This window comes from Tachypleus tridentatus, chromosome 6 (genome assembly GCF_004210375.1).
Source record: "Tachypleus tridentatus isolate NWPU-2018 chromosome 6, ASM421037v1, whole genome shotgun sequence".
Classification (NCBI taxonomy): Eukaryota; Metazoa; Arthropoda; class Merostomata; order Xiphosura; family Limulidae; genus Tachypleus; species Tachypleus tridentatus.
This window is the reverse complement of record NC_134830.1, coordinates 138,720,420-138,736,347: the sequence shown is the minus strand read 5'-3', so window position 1 is coordinate 138,736,347 and position 15,928 is coordinate 138,720,420. Positions and strand designations below refer to the sequence as shown.

The 15,928-nt window shown below is 32.7% G+C and overlaps 1 protein-coding gene across 1 annotated transcript in view; it reads left to right on the top strand.

Moving 5' to 3' along the window:
• Positions 1-6,158, top strand: part of LOC143253810 (sphingomyelin phosphodiesterase 4-like) — a 29,028-nt gene extending 22,870 nt beyond the window's left edge. Inside the window, exons 13-16 of the mRNA XM_076508215.1 lie at positions 87-253; positions 3,222-3,441; positions 4,114-4,386; positions 6,089-6,158. Coding sequence (XP_076364330.1) covers positions 87-253; positions 3,222-3,431 — 377 coding nt within the window. The 3' untranslated portion in view covers positions 3,432-3,441; positions 4,114-4,386; positions 6,089-6,158. The remainder of the gene's footprint in view (positions 1-86; positions 254-3,221; positions 3,442-4,113; positions 4,387-6,088) is intronic.
• The last annotated feature ends 9,770 nt before the right edge of the window (positions 6,159-15,928 follow it).

The window sequence follows — 15,928 nt, the reverse complement described above, 5'->3', positions numbered from 1 at the left end:
AATAAAACTAAAACAAATGTAATTATAAGATCTTAAAATAATTTGTACGTTTAATTCGTTTTTCACTTGTTTTTTAAATGTTTAAGTGGAGTCCAACCTCTGTGAAGCTCCAGCACGTCTCCTATGTCCAGCCTTCTCTTCACCCTCAGTCCATAATGTATCAGTCAGTGGCAGTCTGAGACAACAGCTTTCTGACTTGGAAGGGTCAGGCTTTCACTATAAACCACTTTTTGGTGAATATCAGAGATCACAGGTGAAGCTATGGATTTCTCATTACATATTTTATTCTCTGTTACTAGACTTATGTTAAGTATGATCTGATTGGCAGTTTTTGTTACATAGGCTATTTAATTTTGTTAATCAGAAGTTCATTACCCAGTTCTAGCATCCAAATACTAAAATGTTGGTGATATATCAAGGTTTCCACACATTTTTGGTATTATAAAATATTCAGGAAATTGTTACATGACTTAAGGTTGTGGTATGAACTGGAGAGTTCTGTTCATTATGAAAAAGATAAATGATGGCCAAGTCAGTTTGCCCTTATTAACCATAAAGGTAAAATATTGGAGTAAAAATAGGTCATGTTTTATTTCTCTTTTTAATAATTCAGGAGTTTTGTTTAACAATTTTCCAGTCTCAAAGATTTTGGATTTTTGTGAAAGCTTTACTGCATACAGATATTTTTAAAAATCTAAAGACTCTAATGTTGTATTCCTTTAGTTACTAAGGTCATATAACTTAGACTGTACCATTGGCAGATTACACCATATATGCCATTATATTGTGTACAGTTTGATCCAATTAGGAAACACCACACAGTAGGAACTATTGTTTAATTAAATGTTGGTGAATCATGTATGCATTCATAATTTACCACTAAAGCTAACAATATTTTGACTTTACACAAATATTTCTGAGGAAAATTTCCAAACTTCTTTTACAATATAACATTTAGTGTTAGGGCATAGGTGATTGATCTGCCAATTGTATTTAACAGTGGTACTGTAGTAGCTTGGCCTAGATGTTATGATCTCTTGTTAGTGTGGATGGAGACCACTTGGGAATCTTAAATTATAAATTTAAGATAAGTCAAGATATTTAGTGCCATAAATCAAAATACATATACTTAAAACCATTATAAACATGATGAAAATGAACCTACTTCTTAGAAAATAAGTTTGTAGATGGTTTGAATGGATGATGAAGAACATTTTTCATAAAAATGAATGATGTTTTGAAACATCATACATTTATAATAAAGTTTTTTTCATCACCCATTCAAGTCATTTCCAAAGTTGTTATAATTTCCCTTACTTGTCATTCCTTTGTCTATTTTGTTAGAACTGTAATGTTTATGACTTGGAGATTTCATGGTTGTTGAGAATATAAATAATACTTTGTTGTAACATTAACATAACAAAATAAACAAATCAACTGGGACACATTCACAACAATTGCATGCTGTGCTGGAATTGACAAGAACATACAAAGTTAAACTGTTCAGATACTTATTTTAACAAATTACCTGTTTACCTTTCTTAGGGTTATTGCCCATCAATGAACGTGTGGTAAGTTAAGGTAGTTGACATTACTGACCAGAAACACTGTCAGAATGTGCAATGTCAAGTGTCTTTCTTCTTATGAAATCTTGACAGAAGTAACACATCCAACAGCATGTTTCACAGAAATGCCCATCAAGTGTCCATCCCCTTATGAAACCTTGACACAAGTCACACATCTAACAGCATCAGTTTTCAATCAGGGTCCATTACCCTGAGAAATCAATATTCTCCATCTTGTTCCATTTGAAATTTTCTTGGTTCTGCTATCTATCTCTTTGATGACACATTTCCTGCCTCTGTTTTGACTATTTTAACAGCCAAAACAATTGTGTAGTCATATTTCATTTAATCATTTCTCACCAGTTAGTGCATTTTGACAAATCAAACAAAAGTTTAACTGTTTTTGGAAGTTCTATGTTCATGTCTTGGCTAAATACTAGGGATGAATACCAATTTTAGATCACACACACTTGGCACCACCATGCCAACTTCACCACTAACCCCATCTCACCCTTAAGTATCACCACCAACTGTACACTGATCTCACTTGTGATCTAAGTTAGATAAGTTATTGGTCTTGAGAATACCCATCATGTTGCACAGTTTTTTTTATAGATTTTACTATTATTGTGATAAATTTCCATACCTCTCTTCTTCAGTTGTTTGAGGATACAGAGTAAAAAGACATCAGGAAATATTTTGTAAAAATTGTAATCTTAGCATGTTTCTTATCAAGTTCATCAAACTTATCTTTAATTTCAAACGAAGTCTTGTTTTTTTCAAAGTTTTTAAACTCAGCAGTGTCTTTTGCTTGGGAGTACTAATCTAAGACTAAATTTTTGGTCATTATTGATGGCAATCATCATATTGAAAATAATTTTATCTGTAACCCTGTTTTCTATAACCCCAATAGGTACTTTCTGGCAGTTCAAAAGCTAATTAATTCTTGTCTACTATGTTTGAAAATATTTTCTGTGTATAGGACCGTCAGTCTAAGTGTTCATGTTAATTCACGTTGGGTGTCAACTTAATTGTTTGCCTACAAAATCTTCCAACATTTTTGGAGCTTTCAGGACCAAGCTCAGTCAGCTAACTTGTGGTAGTTTCAGCCAACTTCAGGATCCTGGGGGGCACCATGATTAAAACTGTTTTCATACTCCCACATACAACTTAGTGGGACCAAATATGTAACCTGTAATTTGGTACCATGGGCAAGTGTCCTAACAGGATTTGTTTTGAAAACACTGCCTCCCTTACAGTAGCTTTAAAAGTATTATAGAGATAATGGAAAAGCTGGGCCTGGCATGGACAGGTGATTAGGATGCTCGACTCATAATCTGAGGATCAGAGGTTCGAATCTCAGTCACACCAAACATGGTTACCCTTTCAGCCATGTGGGTGTGAAAATGTAATGGTCAATCCCACTGTTCACTGGTAAAAGAGTAGGCCAGTGTTGGCAGTGGGTGGTAATGACTAGTTACCTTCCCTCTAGTCTAAAACTGCTACATTATGAATGGCTTGCACAGATAGCCCTTGTGTAGCTTTGTGCAAAAGTTCTAAACACATAAAATGGAAGAAATTGATCAAGTCTTGAGAAATGGTATTTTGCAATAGTTAACAAAAATTATGACAATTTTCTGTATTTTATCCTTAAAGGTTCAACAACTGCTGCACCTTATTGCCCAAGCCCGTGCAACAATAGCTGGAGTAATCAAACTTCAGGAAGCTTCCCAAAAAAGTTGGTTTTCAGAACTTATGGCTTTCTTTAGTCTTAATGAAGGTTCCTATGCTGGTGATGAGTACAGTGCTGCAGAAGCAAAAAAAGTTGAATTACATCTGGGAATCTGCCATCCATCAACTGAGTGAACTGTTTCAGGTTTGTTAAACATTGTTTTATTGTGTGCGTGTGCTGCAATAAAAATATATTGTTAGTGTCTTAATGTCTTGTTGTAATAAAATCTATTGTTAGTGCTATAGTCTTTCTTGTGTGCTTTTTTTGTATGGAGTTGGAAAGGTGGGCGAAACAATAAGGTGTAAGGTATTGATAATTCTTATTAATGCTTTGGTTGTTTTTCCTTCTGAAGTTCAGCATGTACATAGTTATAAAGATGATAATACTTATGAGTGCAACTTACCATTTATTGGTGTTTCATTCATTGTATTTGTAGAGAATAAAGTTCATTAATATATCACCACAATTTAGAGTCTGATCTTACATATAACATGGCTACTTTCTGTCAGTTACAACCACACTGTTTTAGAAAAGTTTCTAGAAATTGCAGAATATTTTTACAAAATATAAAAGGATTATATTCTACACACTACTAGTTTTAGGACACTGGTTTTCAAATTTCTTAACCCCCCTGAAAAAAAATCCACATCCTGACTGAGGTCTCCCAAGAGTACATGTTTTAAAATAACAGGGCATATTGAAAATCATAAGTTTTATTTAGGAAATTTTGTACACCATAGATGAAATTATCCATGTTTGTTAAGATGGTAGTACGTACACAGTTTAAACCAACTGCAGAACTCTGTTTATTTCCAGCTGCCCATAATCAACACATCCTCTATTAGCCCAGTCTCCACAACACCAGGTGTCACCTTAGTAGGTTCTTCCCTCAAACATCTGACACCAGACACAGTTCCCAGAGACAACGGACCCCAACTAACACCACTAGGTCGATATCAACTTATAAATGGAATTCGTAAGTTTCCTCTTTGTTACCAAGGAAATCCAGACCTTCAACCAGTCAGAAGCTTTGAGGTGGCATTCTTGGTTCGATTACTTCATCATGTATCAACAGTGTTAAATGAAAAGGTAAACATACAAGTTTTTTATATTATATCAATAGCTCAACTTTAACAGTGATGTCCTTTCTCAATTAGTGGACTGCTTCATCCCCATATTAATCCTCCCTTTCTACTCTGAAGTAAACCTGTTACGTTTGTTGATTAAATGTCGTATTTCTGTTACAGTCCTTATCATTATAATTTCCTGACATTAATATTAATTTTTATTAAAACATAGTTGTATGAAATCATAAATTTAAATATTCATATTAGATTTAATTATAGTCTGGAATTCCAGTTTCCTCATCTGGATCATTAATTTATCAATTTAAAAGTACTGAAGTGAAAAACAAAATCCCACTGTGGTGTCTCATAAACATAGTGAAATAAAGCTATATGATATTATTCACATTGAATAGTTTTATTGATGCACTGTTAAACTGAGTTTACATTCTATATGGTTTTCCTCTAAAGGGAAGTAACTTGTACAAGGAAATAATATGCATATCAGGATAATGCTCACATTACACACATTATGAAGTCAACTTCATGGGATCAGAAAATGTATCACCTTTGAGGACAGTATGCGAGTGTAAAAAAAAACAATAACACTGGATGATACTCTTGTCCTCAGGTGAGCGATGCAAAATGAACTCTGGAAACAAGAGTAATTGGATAAAGAGGGTGTTTTTACTCATCACTGTTCCTTTTCATTCACTGATGATGTGGCATGTTTTCAAGAATAAATACTAGTTTACAATGAAAGAGAAGCAGGTAACTGCATTAGTTAAGGAAGTGCAGATTGGATTCATTGCTTGATGCTGTGATCTTTCTGTATCTTAATCTTGTGTTAGTCTTATGCAAAACTTTTCCATAGTCACTCTTCTCATGTCCCAGTGGACTACATCATAAAAAATTAATTGAAAAATATTTGAGTAATATAGTATTATTTGGGAAACACTAACGTTCAATAAATGAACGTTGTTTCTTTCTTTTAACACCTAAACTAAGTATAACAATTCAACAAAAACTAACTGAACAATGAAGCTACTGAGAACAGTGAACATGTATGCAATTCCACCTGTCAACACCAATGTTTACAAAGTATGTGGGGTCTGTGAAGACCCAGGAAGACTATTGCAGGGTTAAAATTTGTGAGGGTAAGGGTCCATTGGCCATGTTTACTAGATTGTAGTGCAAGCATTTACCTTTGCACTTGTTATGCTTGCTTTTCCAAATTGTTTCCTTTACACAGGTGAATGATGGTGAAGCAAAAGTTATTTTGAAAGCCATTTTAAAATTGGAGTTTCAGGTTTTTGAGATTCAAACTGTGGAAAGGTATGCACACAGTTATTGGAGCATGAGAAGTTAACACTTTTCTCATTTAAGATCAAGGTATTTAAGCACCTGTGGCTGAAGAATCAGTTTTTTATTCATTATATCAGTGATTTAATCCTTATAATATTCTGCTATACCTTTAAAATTCTATTGCATTTAATACATGTTCATGTTTTCATAAACAACACTGGCTGTAAGCAAATATGATTGTTATTAATATTAAATTGAGATTTGTTTGAGAACTTTAATGGATTACAAATGCCTGTTGAAGACCTCACTACACAATCTGAAACAGGCAGTTGCAATCCATTGAAATTCTCAAATTCTAAAGTGAAACAGTGAAGTGAGATTTACCTAAAAAGAAATTATCTAATTTTTTTCCTCCCCTTCAGTATGGAGTGGAATTGTATGATTTGTACTACAGAGACAGCTTGCTCGGACAACTCATAAGACAGCTTCTAGCTCCTCCAACGCTCTACTTAAGAATGACCAAAACTGGGACTGCAGAATCTTCACCACGTGAACCGCACGCGTGTTACCTCCTCGTATTAACCTTAGGTTCATGGCCTACCAGCAAACTATTGGTTATTTGCTTGGACTGGTTTTATTTGGATACGTGTGTGGCTACAAACCTTTAACAGTTATCTTCCTGGTATTAGTTACAGTATTTTTTTACTGCATCCTGAAAGCATTTTTTAAGCCTATATCACCTCTGTCTCTCTCGAGTAGCTTTGAAAGTTCAGAAAAACACAGGTAAAAGAAACTTGGTGGTTGAGAAGTCCTGCTGTGAATTCTGTAGTCATTAAGGAGAGCTCTAATGTTTGTCTTTAGTCATGTTAACCCAAAAAGCTATTGGAAGGAGCTGGAGGGACAACGTGACTAATTCATAAAGCATACTGCATCTTACCTGTGATCAATTTTAAGTGTGGGTGTAGTTAGTAGCTACTGACATGCAATAATGGAAAATATTAAGATGCTATTAAGTAAAAAACGAAGACTTTTTCACAGATGTTCCTTAACGTTATTGTGAAAATGTAGTGATTTCAATATTGTTGGTAGTTACAGAATCAGAGATTTTTCGAAGAGTATACTTCTAGTTGTGCTGTAAGACAGTAAATTTGAAGATTGTGTTCTGAACAATTTACATGTGATTATAAGCAGCAAAATTAATCATTTTTAAAAGCTTTGTTTATAAACTGTGAAAAATAAAAGGTTTTGTAATTTATCAATTCCTTGTTAGTTACTTCTAAAGGAATAAATCTAAATACCTGAGTTCGAGGTGCCTTTGCATTTTCATATTTTCTTTAATATACCTCTACATAGTAGAGGTTTCATCAAGTGTTACTTAGATATGCTCTATTTTGAATAACTTGAATTTTAGTTCAAGGTTTTCAGTATTACAGCTTCACTGTGTACAATCACTGTTAAAAAAAAAAACTAACATAAGTACAAGAGTTAAACTACGAAAATGTTTTATTTCAACCCTAAGTACACATTATCACAAAAAAATGAAACCACTGAATCACTTATATAATAGTTATATTAAAATACAAGTCTGCTATTTTTTTGGTAAGTATTAATACACCTGGTGGTAAAAGTTAGACTTTGTAAAAGTGGATAAACGAACAATATGACAGAAATACAATTAAACAATACTATGGAATAAAAAAACTTGCACTTTATTGTGACTTTGCACCAGTTACTACAGAACTCTATTCATGCTAGTAAATCAATGGAGAATTAGAAAACTGTAGTAAACATCTATTTGAAGTGGTTTATTGGCAGTTTTGTAAACTAGAACTGGATATTTATATTTTAAGGGTTAGTGTAAGCTAACTCTAGATGGCAAATGTTCTAATGCCAATGGTGTAAGTTCAGACTGATGTGTTATGTTTCAGGTGCAAATGAAGTTCTGCTGCTAGTAGTGTAACACAGAACTATAATAACTAGCTTTAGAAAACTGGTGGGTCACAATGTTCTGTTCCTAGTGGTGTTAACTAGCTTTCAGTAACATATTTTTGTGGGTAATCTCTTAAAACTGAACCAATTGGCTCTGGGTTTTGTTTTTACAAGTGATGTAAAATGGAACATTGGTTGTGGCATTTCTACTGGGACTGTTGTCCCACAGCCACTCAGAAATTGGGAGTTGAAACTTTATATAGTAAATCACAACCACGTTATCCTAATTACTGGACATTGTAAACTTTCTACAACCCTTAATGTCTTGATCTACTTAACTACCACTGTCAAGAGTCATGGATGAGTTTTAACTCCTAGTTTTGTTGCTTTATTTTAAACTTGTCTTTTGACAAATAGAAACAAAGAAAAATATTTAATGTCACATTCACTGGAAAACTAAAGCAGATCAAAATTACTATTGCAGAGTAGTTGGCAATGTCAACCAACATATGGATTCAACTACATATTTAACAAGGTCACTTTAATTAAAGTACTAGCTTCATTATACCTGTACTTGTAAACTAAACATCGATGTGATAAAAACAGCACAGAAGCTAAGGTTTGTTAGAAGTCATCTATTTTATGATAAGCCCATATGTTTATTTTTTTAAAGGTGAATATAAATTAATCTTACATATAACTGGGTATGTAACTTCCCAATATTATCCCCCAGCCTAATGTACACTTTTTGAAAACTGAAAGTGTTCTGGTTTGAAGTGATGTATTTTCAACCATAATACTCTTCAAAATACTGTTATTTTGCATCAGTATTGAACACATCAGTTGTCTGTGGTATTTGGGGTTAACTGCCACCTATAAATATATTTTTAATAAATCAAAACATCAGATGGCCTCATTAAATACTACTTTTAATTAACAGATTCATTTTGGTTAATTGAAGGATAGCATGATTCAGTTCCTTCACACTTTGGATGACTGCAAGCTTGAGGCCAGTGCCATGCTATGATGTTATGTCCTCAAGTAAGGCACTTTACCCCAGCTGATAGCTGGAAGTTAACCAGCTATAGGGATTGTGTTAACATTTTCACTCATTTGCCAATCAAGCTACAGTTCAGTACCAGATCCTATGCCGCCTCGGCATCTAGGGATCCGACCTTGACCCATTTTGTTTAGGTCTAGTGTTTCATACAGTAGGTATTGAATTAAAAAGATAACCAATATAAAATTAAATAAATTAGAAAAATAACTATTACTGTTGAAAAATAATCTAAACAGAACAACTTCTAATGAAACTCAACTTCGTCATCAACTACATTTTAGCCTAACGTAGGTTATTTCTGTCTTGTTTTGAGTCATACACTTCTTGTGAGTGATACACTTTAAATTTTGATGGTCAGTTTTGACCAGACCTGTTGATAAACTGCACTGTCATATCTTAACAACAACACTAAAATTTGAGTCTGTTTCACTCTCTTCTACTTGTACAGCATGCAAATTTTGAATCTAGTAACAACCTACATACTTTATCATTATTATACAATACAATTATGTTTAGGTAGACCAAACTTCCCATACAAAAAGCACCTTTAATTTATGTTGAAGAAATTCCCCACTATGAAACTTTGTGATCTCTAACAGAGAAAAGCAGTCTGAAGGACAAATCTGAACGTTCCTGATAATTTTTATTTTTGCAGGTTCGTCAGTTTGATGCCAAGCTTGTGAAATGATGTGAAAGCTAATTTTCCATCACAATTAACTCTTGCGCATCAAGTTAGCTATCAAATCAAGTCACCTTACTTGTCTATGAACAGTGCTTCCAGGATGCTAACACGTTCAGTGCCATATGGACGATGTGACATAATGATGGCTCACAGATAGTTGCATTTAAATGCCAAATTTCTCTCATGACATTATGATTGCTCATGGGCACCTCTTGAATGTTTAATTTTATTTAAACTTAATTTGTTATGCAGCAACAAAAGTGCTAAATTAGTGTTTCATATTCTTAACACGGGAAACTGTCCCATTTTTACACCTACCACTATGAAATACTAACTCCTGCTGTTAGGTTAACATATCAAACTGCCACTATGTAACAGCCATTTCAGTTATGACAGTTTAAAAATAAAAACGTTTTCCTACTCTAGCAGGCCACAGGCCTACACTCACACAGACTTTGGAATCTAAAGCTGTTACTTACAATTCACTTAGCTTTTTAAAAACACTGCAAACATATTATGACATTTAGTGTTTTATGCTTGATAAGGAATTGTTTCTGTCTTAAAGATAACTTTCTGGTGCATCCCAGAGCATCTTAGTTTTAACTTTTTTTGAGGGGTCACATCCCCTCACACCTTAGGCATTGAGTTTTACAAAATGCTTCATAAGTCATTTTTTTTTTTTTTTACAAAAACCTGTAAAGAATTCTAGCTTTCAAATGAAATAATGTTAAATGTTCACCTGAAAGTGGATTGACACTGCATAAGGTCATAGATCAGAAAATAATATGCATTCATTTCAGTTTTGTTAATAAGGGTTGTTGAAATATGGTGGAAAGTTTTTTTTTTCAAAATACCTTTAATAAAGATCTGTGATTCATATGCACTCAAGGATGAGCCACAGAATCTTAGTCTCAACTATCATTGGGTCAGCAAATATGTAATGAAATACTTTAAAGAAAGAGAAGGGAAAACCGTTTCTTCTGATCCAACCCAACGAAAAAGTGGGATAATCTGTAGCTGCGAGAAGACGTTATTTAATTCACGGATCCAAACAAGACAGACATGAACCCACTTCCCTGAAACTACATAAAGACAGTTAGGTATTCAAAGCTGGAGGGTGGTAATTAGAAGCATCTCAGAATGAATGCTGTCAGGTCCAACTGATGTAATGTCGGACCAGTGAAGAACAAACTTTGGTTCCACCAGCGTGAATGGGTGATAACAGCTATAAGGATGATTTGTCTTCGTCACCAAAAAAAAAAGAAAATGGTAAAGGGTCAAACCGCTGCTTAAGTACCAAGAGAGCAGGGTAGGAAAAGGTGTTGATGTTGTGAACAATACCATCTTATGGCCATTGAAGAGCAAGATCTAAAAGGGAGAGAAGCATACTTACTAATGACATTTCAAATCCTGTGCCAGACGGCTTTGAAGTGATGGTAGAACAGATGTTGGTAGTAAATTTATTCCATGACTCTTTCCAGCTTTGAAGTCTGACAAGCTGGGCATGGGCACAAACCTATTGGAAATTAATGAGTTTGAAAAAAGTAAAATACCTGCAAAAGATTTGTTACTGAATATTGTGTGTTCACTGGATATCCCAGGTTTGTTACTGAATATTGTGTGTTCACTGGCATTTAGGAGTTCACCTTGAATAACGTAGAAATTGGGATTTGATATTATATTCGAACAGATCTCGTCGAGTGTCTTCTAAAAACATATACTTTTACAATTTTTTTTATTATCCAATGAGAGATATAACAAATTAATATTTCCAAGAGGGACACTTTTTATCTTCCTCAACAGAAGAAAAGATGTTTTTCTCTATCTGTATGTCTTCCCAGTGTAATGCTGCTTAATAATCTATATATAGTATAGGAAACTATACTTATAATGTAGGTGGGGTTTAGTATGGTAATACCCTAATATCTTGTTATTTATGTCCAAACATCGTATTGAAATCTGGAATGCTAATTTCAAGTACAGTATTACTCTTATCTCCTATTGGTGTAATGTATTTTATGTTTTTGTTTATTTTTAATTTATTTTTGTGTTCTTTGAATCTGGTTTCCATTTTTCTACTTGTTTCTCCAATATAGAAGTCGTGTCAGTTATCACATTGTATTTTATAAATAATGTTGGTGTGGTGTTTGTCAGTGTAGTTTTTTACATGGTATAGACTTTAGTTTTGTGCCTGGTTTTTGAATAAATTTTGTTACTAATGTTTACCAAATGTTGGTAAAAGATAAAATAAGGATTTTCAAAAATTACAGGAATGGGTCAACCACCTTTCCTTCAACTTATCACACTTCCCAAAGAACATGATATGCCTGCTAAGTGTAATAAAGATTTTGTTAGATTTTTTCTAGACCCGGATTGTGTCATGTCTTTTTATACCCCAGAAAGCTTTATGAATTTTAATTCATAGTACTTCAACTGTGTGGTGAGTGTTGCTATTTTAAATACTTTCTATATTAGTAAAATGGTTGATTAAACAGTAAATCATTTATTTATTATATCCACTTGTAGCAAAATGACCTTCATATAGAAACTGAAAAAGTGCTATATGTTATAATTAGAGTCAATAAGTTGTCAACAAAGATTTTAAATATTTTATTGGACCTTATCAGCCAGTTTATAAAACTAATTATTATAAATAAGCATCCTAATAGATGTAAGAAACGTCAGAAAATGGAAAAAGTATGATTAGATATAGAAGGAAGAACTATAATCAGTGCATAGATCATAAAAATACAATCATTTTTCTGTATCAATATTTATAAAAAAACAGTTATGACAGAAACATTTCAGTAGTATGTTAGTAACATTATTCTCTCATAGAAGCACAGGTAATTGAAAAAATACAAACGTAAATTTCAATCTGTAGCAACTCCACAGAAGTATAGAAACATCACTGTAAGACACACAGAATACACCTAATAAGACCTTTGTAAAACACATTTGAGTTAAACCTATACTGTTTTGTCAGGTACACTTTTATTATGCTAAACCTACAATAGATGTACATTGAATAGAAGACTGTCAGCTTTTGTAAATGAAAATTGTCATACTTAAATATAAACATTTGAAATCAAATTACCCTGAGTAACACGGTGTATATATAGAATCTTAATAACAGTATCCACCATTTTATGACACACACAATATTCCTAGTAAGACTACCTAAAGAAACAAATCCGTAAATATAAAACGTACACAATAAATTGAAATCTGTACTCAGTCCTATGGCCTTTTTGTAATATACATAATTCACCTAGTGACGCCTACAGAAACCATAGTAACAGAACTTAAATGCCAGAATCCTCCTGTAAACTGTCCGTCTGTAGTAACAGACTTTCTAACGTAAAGTAGTATTGGGTGTTATAAAGGCTAATCGATGGGTTACATTGTATTAATATGATATCTACCCATATATCAAGGGTATTGACTTCTGAATAAAGGGTATTAAGTTACATTGTTCTTGTATTCATCATTTGCTTTCTTCAGTAACCAAGCAAAAGGAAGGCGCGATACTTCCATACAAACACATTTGATTAATAGCACACATCGTCGTATGAGTTGTGATAAATATATGTATATAAAACGAAGAAAAATGTCACGGCTTCTATTAACGTATAACAAATTAAATTAGGTTGTGATACACATAGCTAACATTTTGAACTCCATACGTAAGCTTATTCACAGCAACATTTAGTCAGAGATATTGTGTAGAATATTTATTTCAATGAATCTCCCAGGACAACAAAATAATCAAATTTTAACCTAGAAAAAGGCGTACTGTATAACATTGATATTACGTCAAACATTTCAATAGGTAGACAACATTATATTCTACACAGTGTTAGTTTTGATTGACACGACATTGTTAGAATTTGTTTTGATACATGTCCGAAGATTTTTTACCATGTATGACTGATGATGATAAGAACAATAAAATGTATCTAAAACTATATAGATGCGAATAAGTATTATGTGTTTGTACAGTAAACATTACATTTAATAAAGATCATATAAGTGTAATAAATAAATATCACAGACGCACTACAGAAAAGTGCACCGTTCAGATTTTCGTAACAACATCACAATATGATACTCATTTTCACAATACAACGTCAAAATACCAGTTACTGTTTGCAGAAAAAATAATTTTTGACAGATTTATATGTGTAAAAACAATTTAAAACAAATGGATCATATACTGAACTGTTCAATATTTGAAATCATTTTGTTTGTAGCTTTTACTTTTGCAAAGTACGGTTCATGCTGTTAGAGGAACACTTGTGAAGCCATAGTAGAGAGAGAGAGAAAGAATGGCATCAGATTTGTGGTGCCAAAATTACTCTACAAGTAGTTGCCAAAATTTACAGTCATGCTATCCACGACATTGAAATTATTACAGTGTTTTGACTACAATAAATCTTTTATTGTGCACTATTATTATCAAAGGTAATATACTTTAATTGTCGTAACTTTATATTTATTGATTCAGAGTATTAAGCCATATGATTACCGAACATATACCGTACCGTAAATCTTACAATTTTAAGTACCTTTGATCTTGTTTTGAATATGATAACGTTTATTGTCACGATGTAACAGACTACACTGATTTAAATTTGCTTTACTGTTTCGGTTGTAATTTATGTTTTCTCTTATAGTAGGTAAGTTATGGCTAGCAATTTGTCAACTGGTTCTTCTGTTTTTGTATTTAGGAGTTGTGTACAGTTATCAAACAACATATCACACTGAGTTTTGACGTTAATGAGTTATTGGAGGTTTCTTTGTTTTACGCTTTTTACCAGCGCACTGTCACCCCTCTCTTCCCTAGATGGCAGTATGGGCTGATATGTGAACTCCATGTGACAACCATATTTTATCTTTTTTTTTTTTTTTTAAGGAACAGTTCTTCAAATGACATAGATTTAGCTGGTTTTGTTGTCGTTGTCTGGCTTAATAGTTTCACTTCAAATAAAAACAAAACAAGCAAACCACCTAAAAGGTACAAATTGTACGTTCTAATTCATAAGGCATTATTTACACGTTAGATGTCGCTTACATCTTGTTAGGACAAAAGGTAAAATGAACTATGTATGTTACATCCGTTGTTATTTATGGTCAACTATAAATAAAGAAAACACAAACTGATCATAAACATGGACAAAAGCTTGTGTTAGGTTTAACGTACTTAATTAACATAATTTAATCAGGAGAATTACAAACAGATATTACAAAAATTGACCTGAAGTCATAGCAAAATTTAATACTCTTGATATATCAAGTGACTTTCTCAATTTATTCAGGTATACACATAATGAAATTTTGAAGGATAGAGTTACTCTTGGAATTTCTTCATGCAGTCTTTCAAAATAACATTATTTAACATTATTAATTAGGCTTAAAGAAAATTAGATAATTCTACCATACTTTCCTATTGAAATTTGAGGTTTATATCTAGAAGTTAGACGTATATAATAAATAAATACTTTGTGAGCTTAGGATCAAAGAATTTTTAATTTTCGAGAAAGGAACTTCAGAAATCGATCTCAAATTGAAGTTACATGCTCTATCAGACCGTAAGACGTTTAGGGTCAATAATATGATCATGTACTAAAAAAGACCTACTGTTAAAAATATGATCATATAATAAAAGTAGATCTAGTTTTAGTAATATGATCATGAGCAAAAGGAAAATCTAGTGTTGGCAATACGATCATGGACTAAAGTAAGATCTACTGTTAGTAACATGATCATAAACTACAGCAGGACCTAGTATTAGTAATATGATCATGTACTACAGTAAAATCTACTCAGTTATCATATTACTAACACTAGAGTAAGAACTAGTCAAGGATCACATTAATAACACTAGATCTTACTTTAGTAAATGATCATATTACTAACCCAAGGCCTTCCCTTACTACATGATCGTATTATTAACACCATGTGTTCCTTTAGTACATGATCATATTTTTAACATCAGTAACATTATTATGTACTAAAGGAGATATACTGTTAGTAATATCATCATCTAATGAAGGAAGACCTAGGGTTAGTAATATTATAACGTACTGAACATCTAGAGTTAATAATATGATCACGAACCAAAGGAAGACCTGATGTTAGTAATATGATCATGCACCACAGGAAGATCTAGTATTAGTAATATGTTCATGTAATAAAGGAAGACCAAGTGTTAGTAAAACGATTATGTACTAAAGTAAAATCTGGTGTTAGTAAAATGATCATGTAGTACAGTAAGATATTGTGTTAGTAATATGATCACATACTAAAGTAAGATCTAGTGATAGTAACACGATTACGTACTACGGTAAGATCAAGTGTTAGTAATGTGATCCTGAACTAAAGGAAGACTTGGTGTTAGTACTGTGATCATGTACTAAAGGAAGATTTAATGTCAGTAATATGATCATGTACTAATCAAAGATATAGTGCTAGGAATGTTATCATGTATTAAAGGAAACCTAATCTTAGTAATATGAGCATTTAACAAAGTAAGATCTAGTGTCAAAATACGATCATGTACTGAAGATCTAGTTTTAGTAATATGATCAC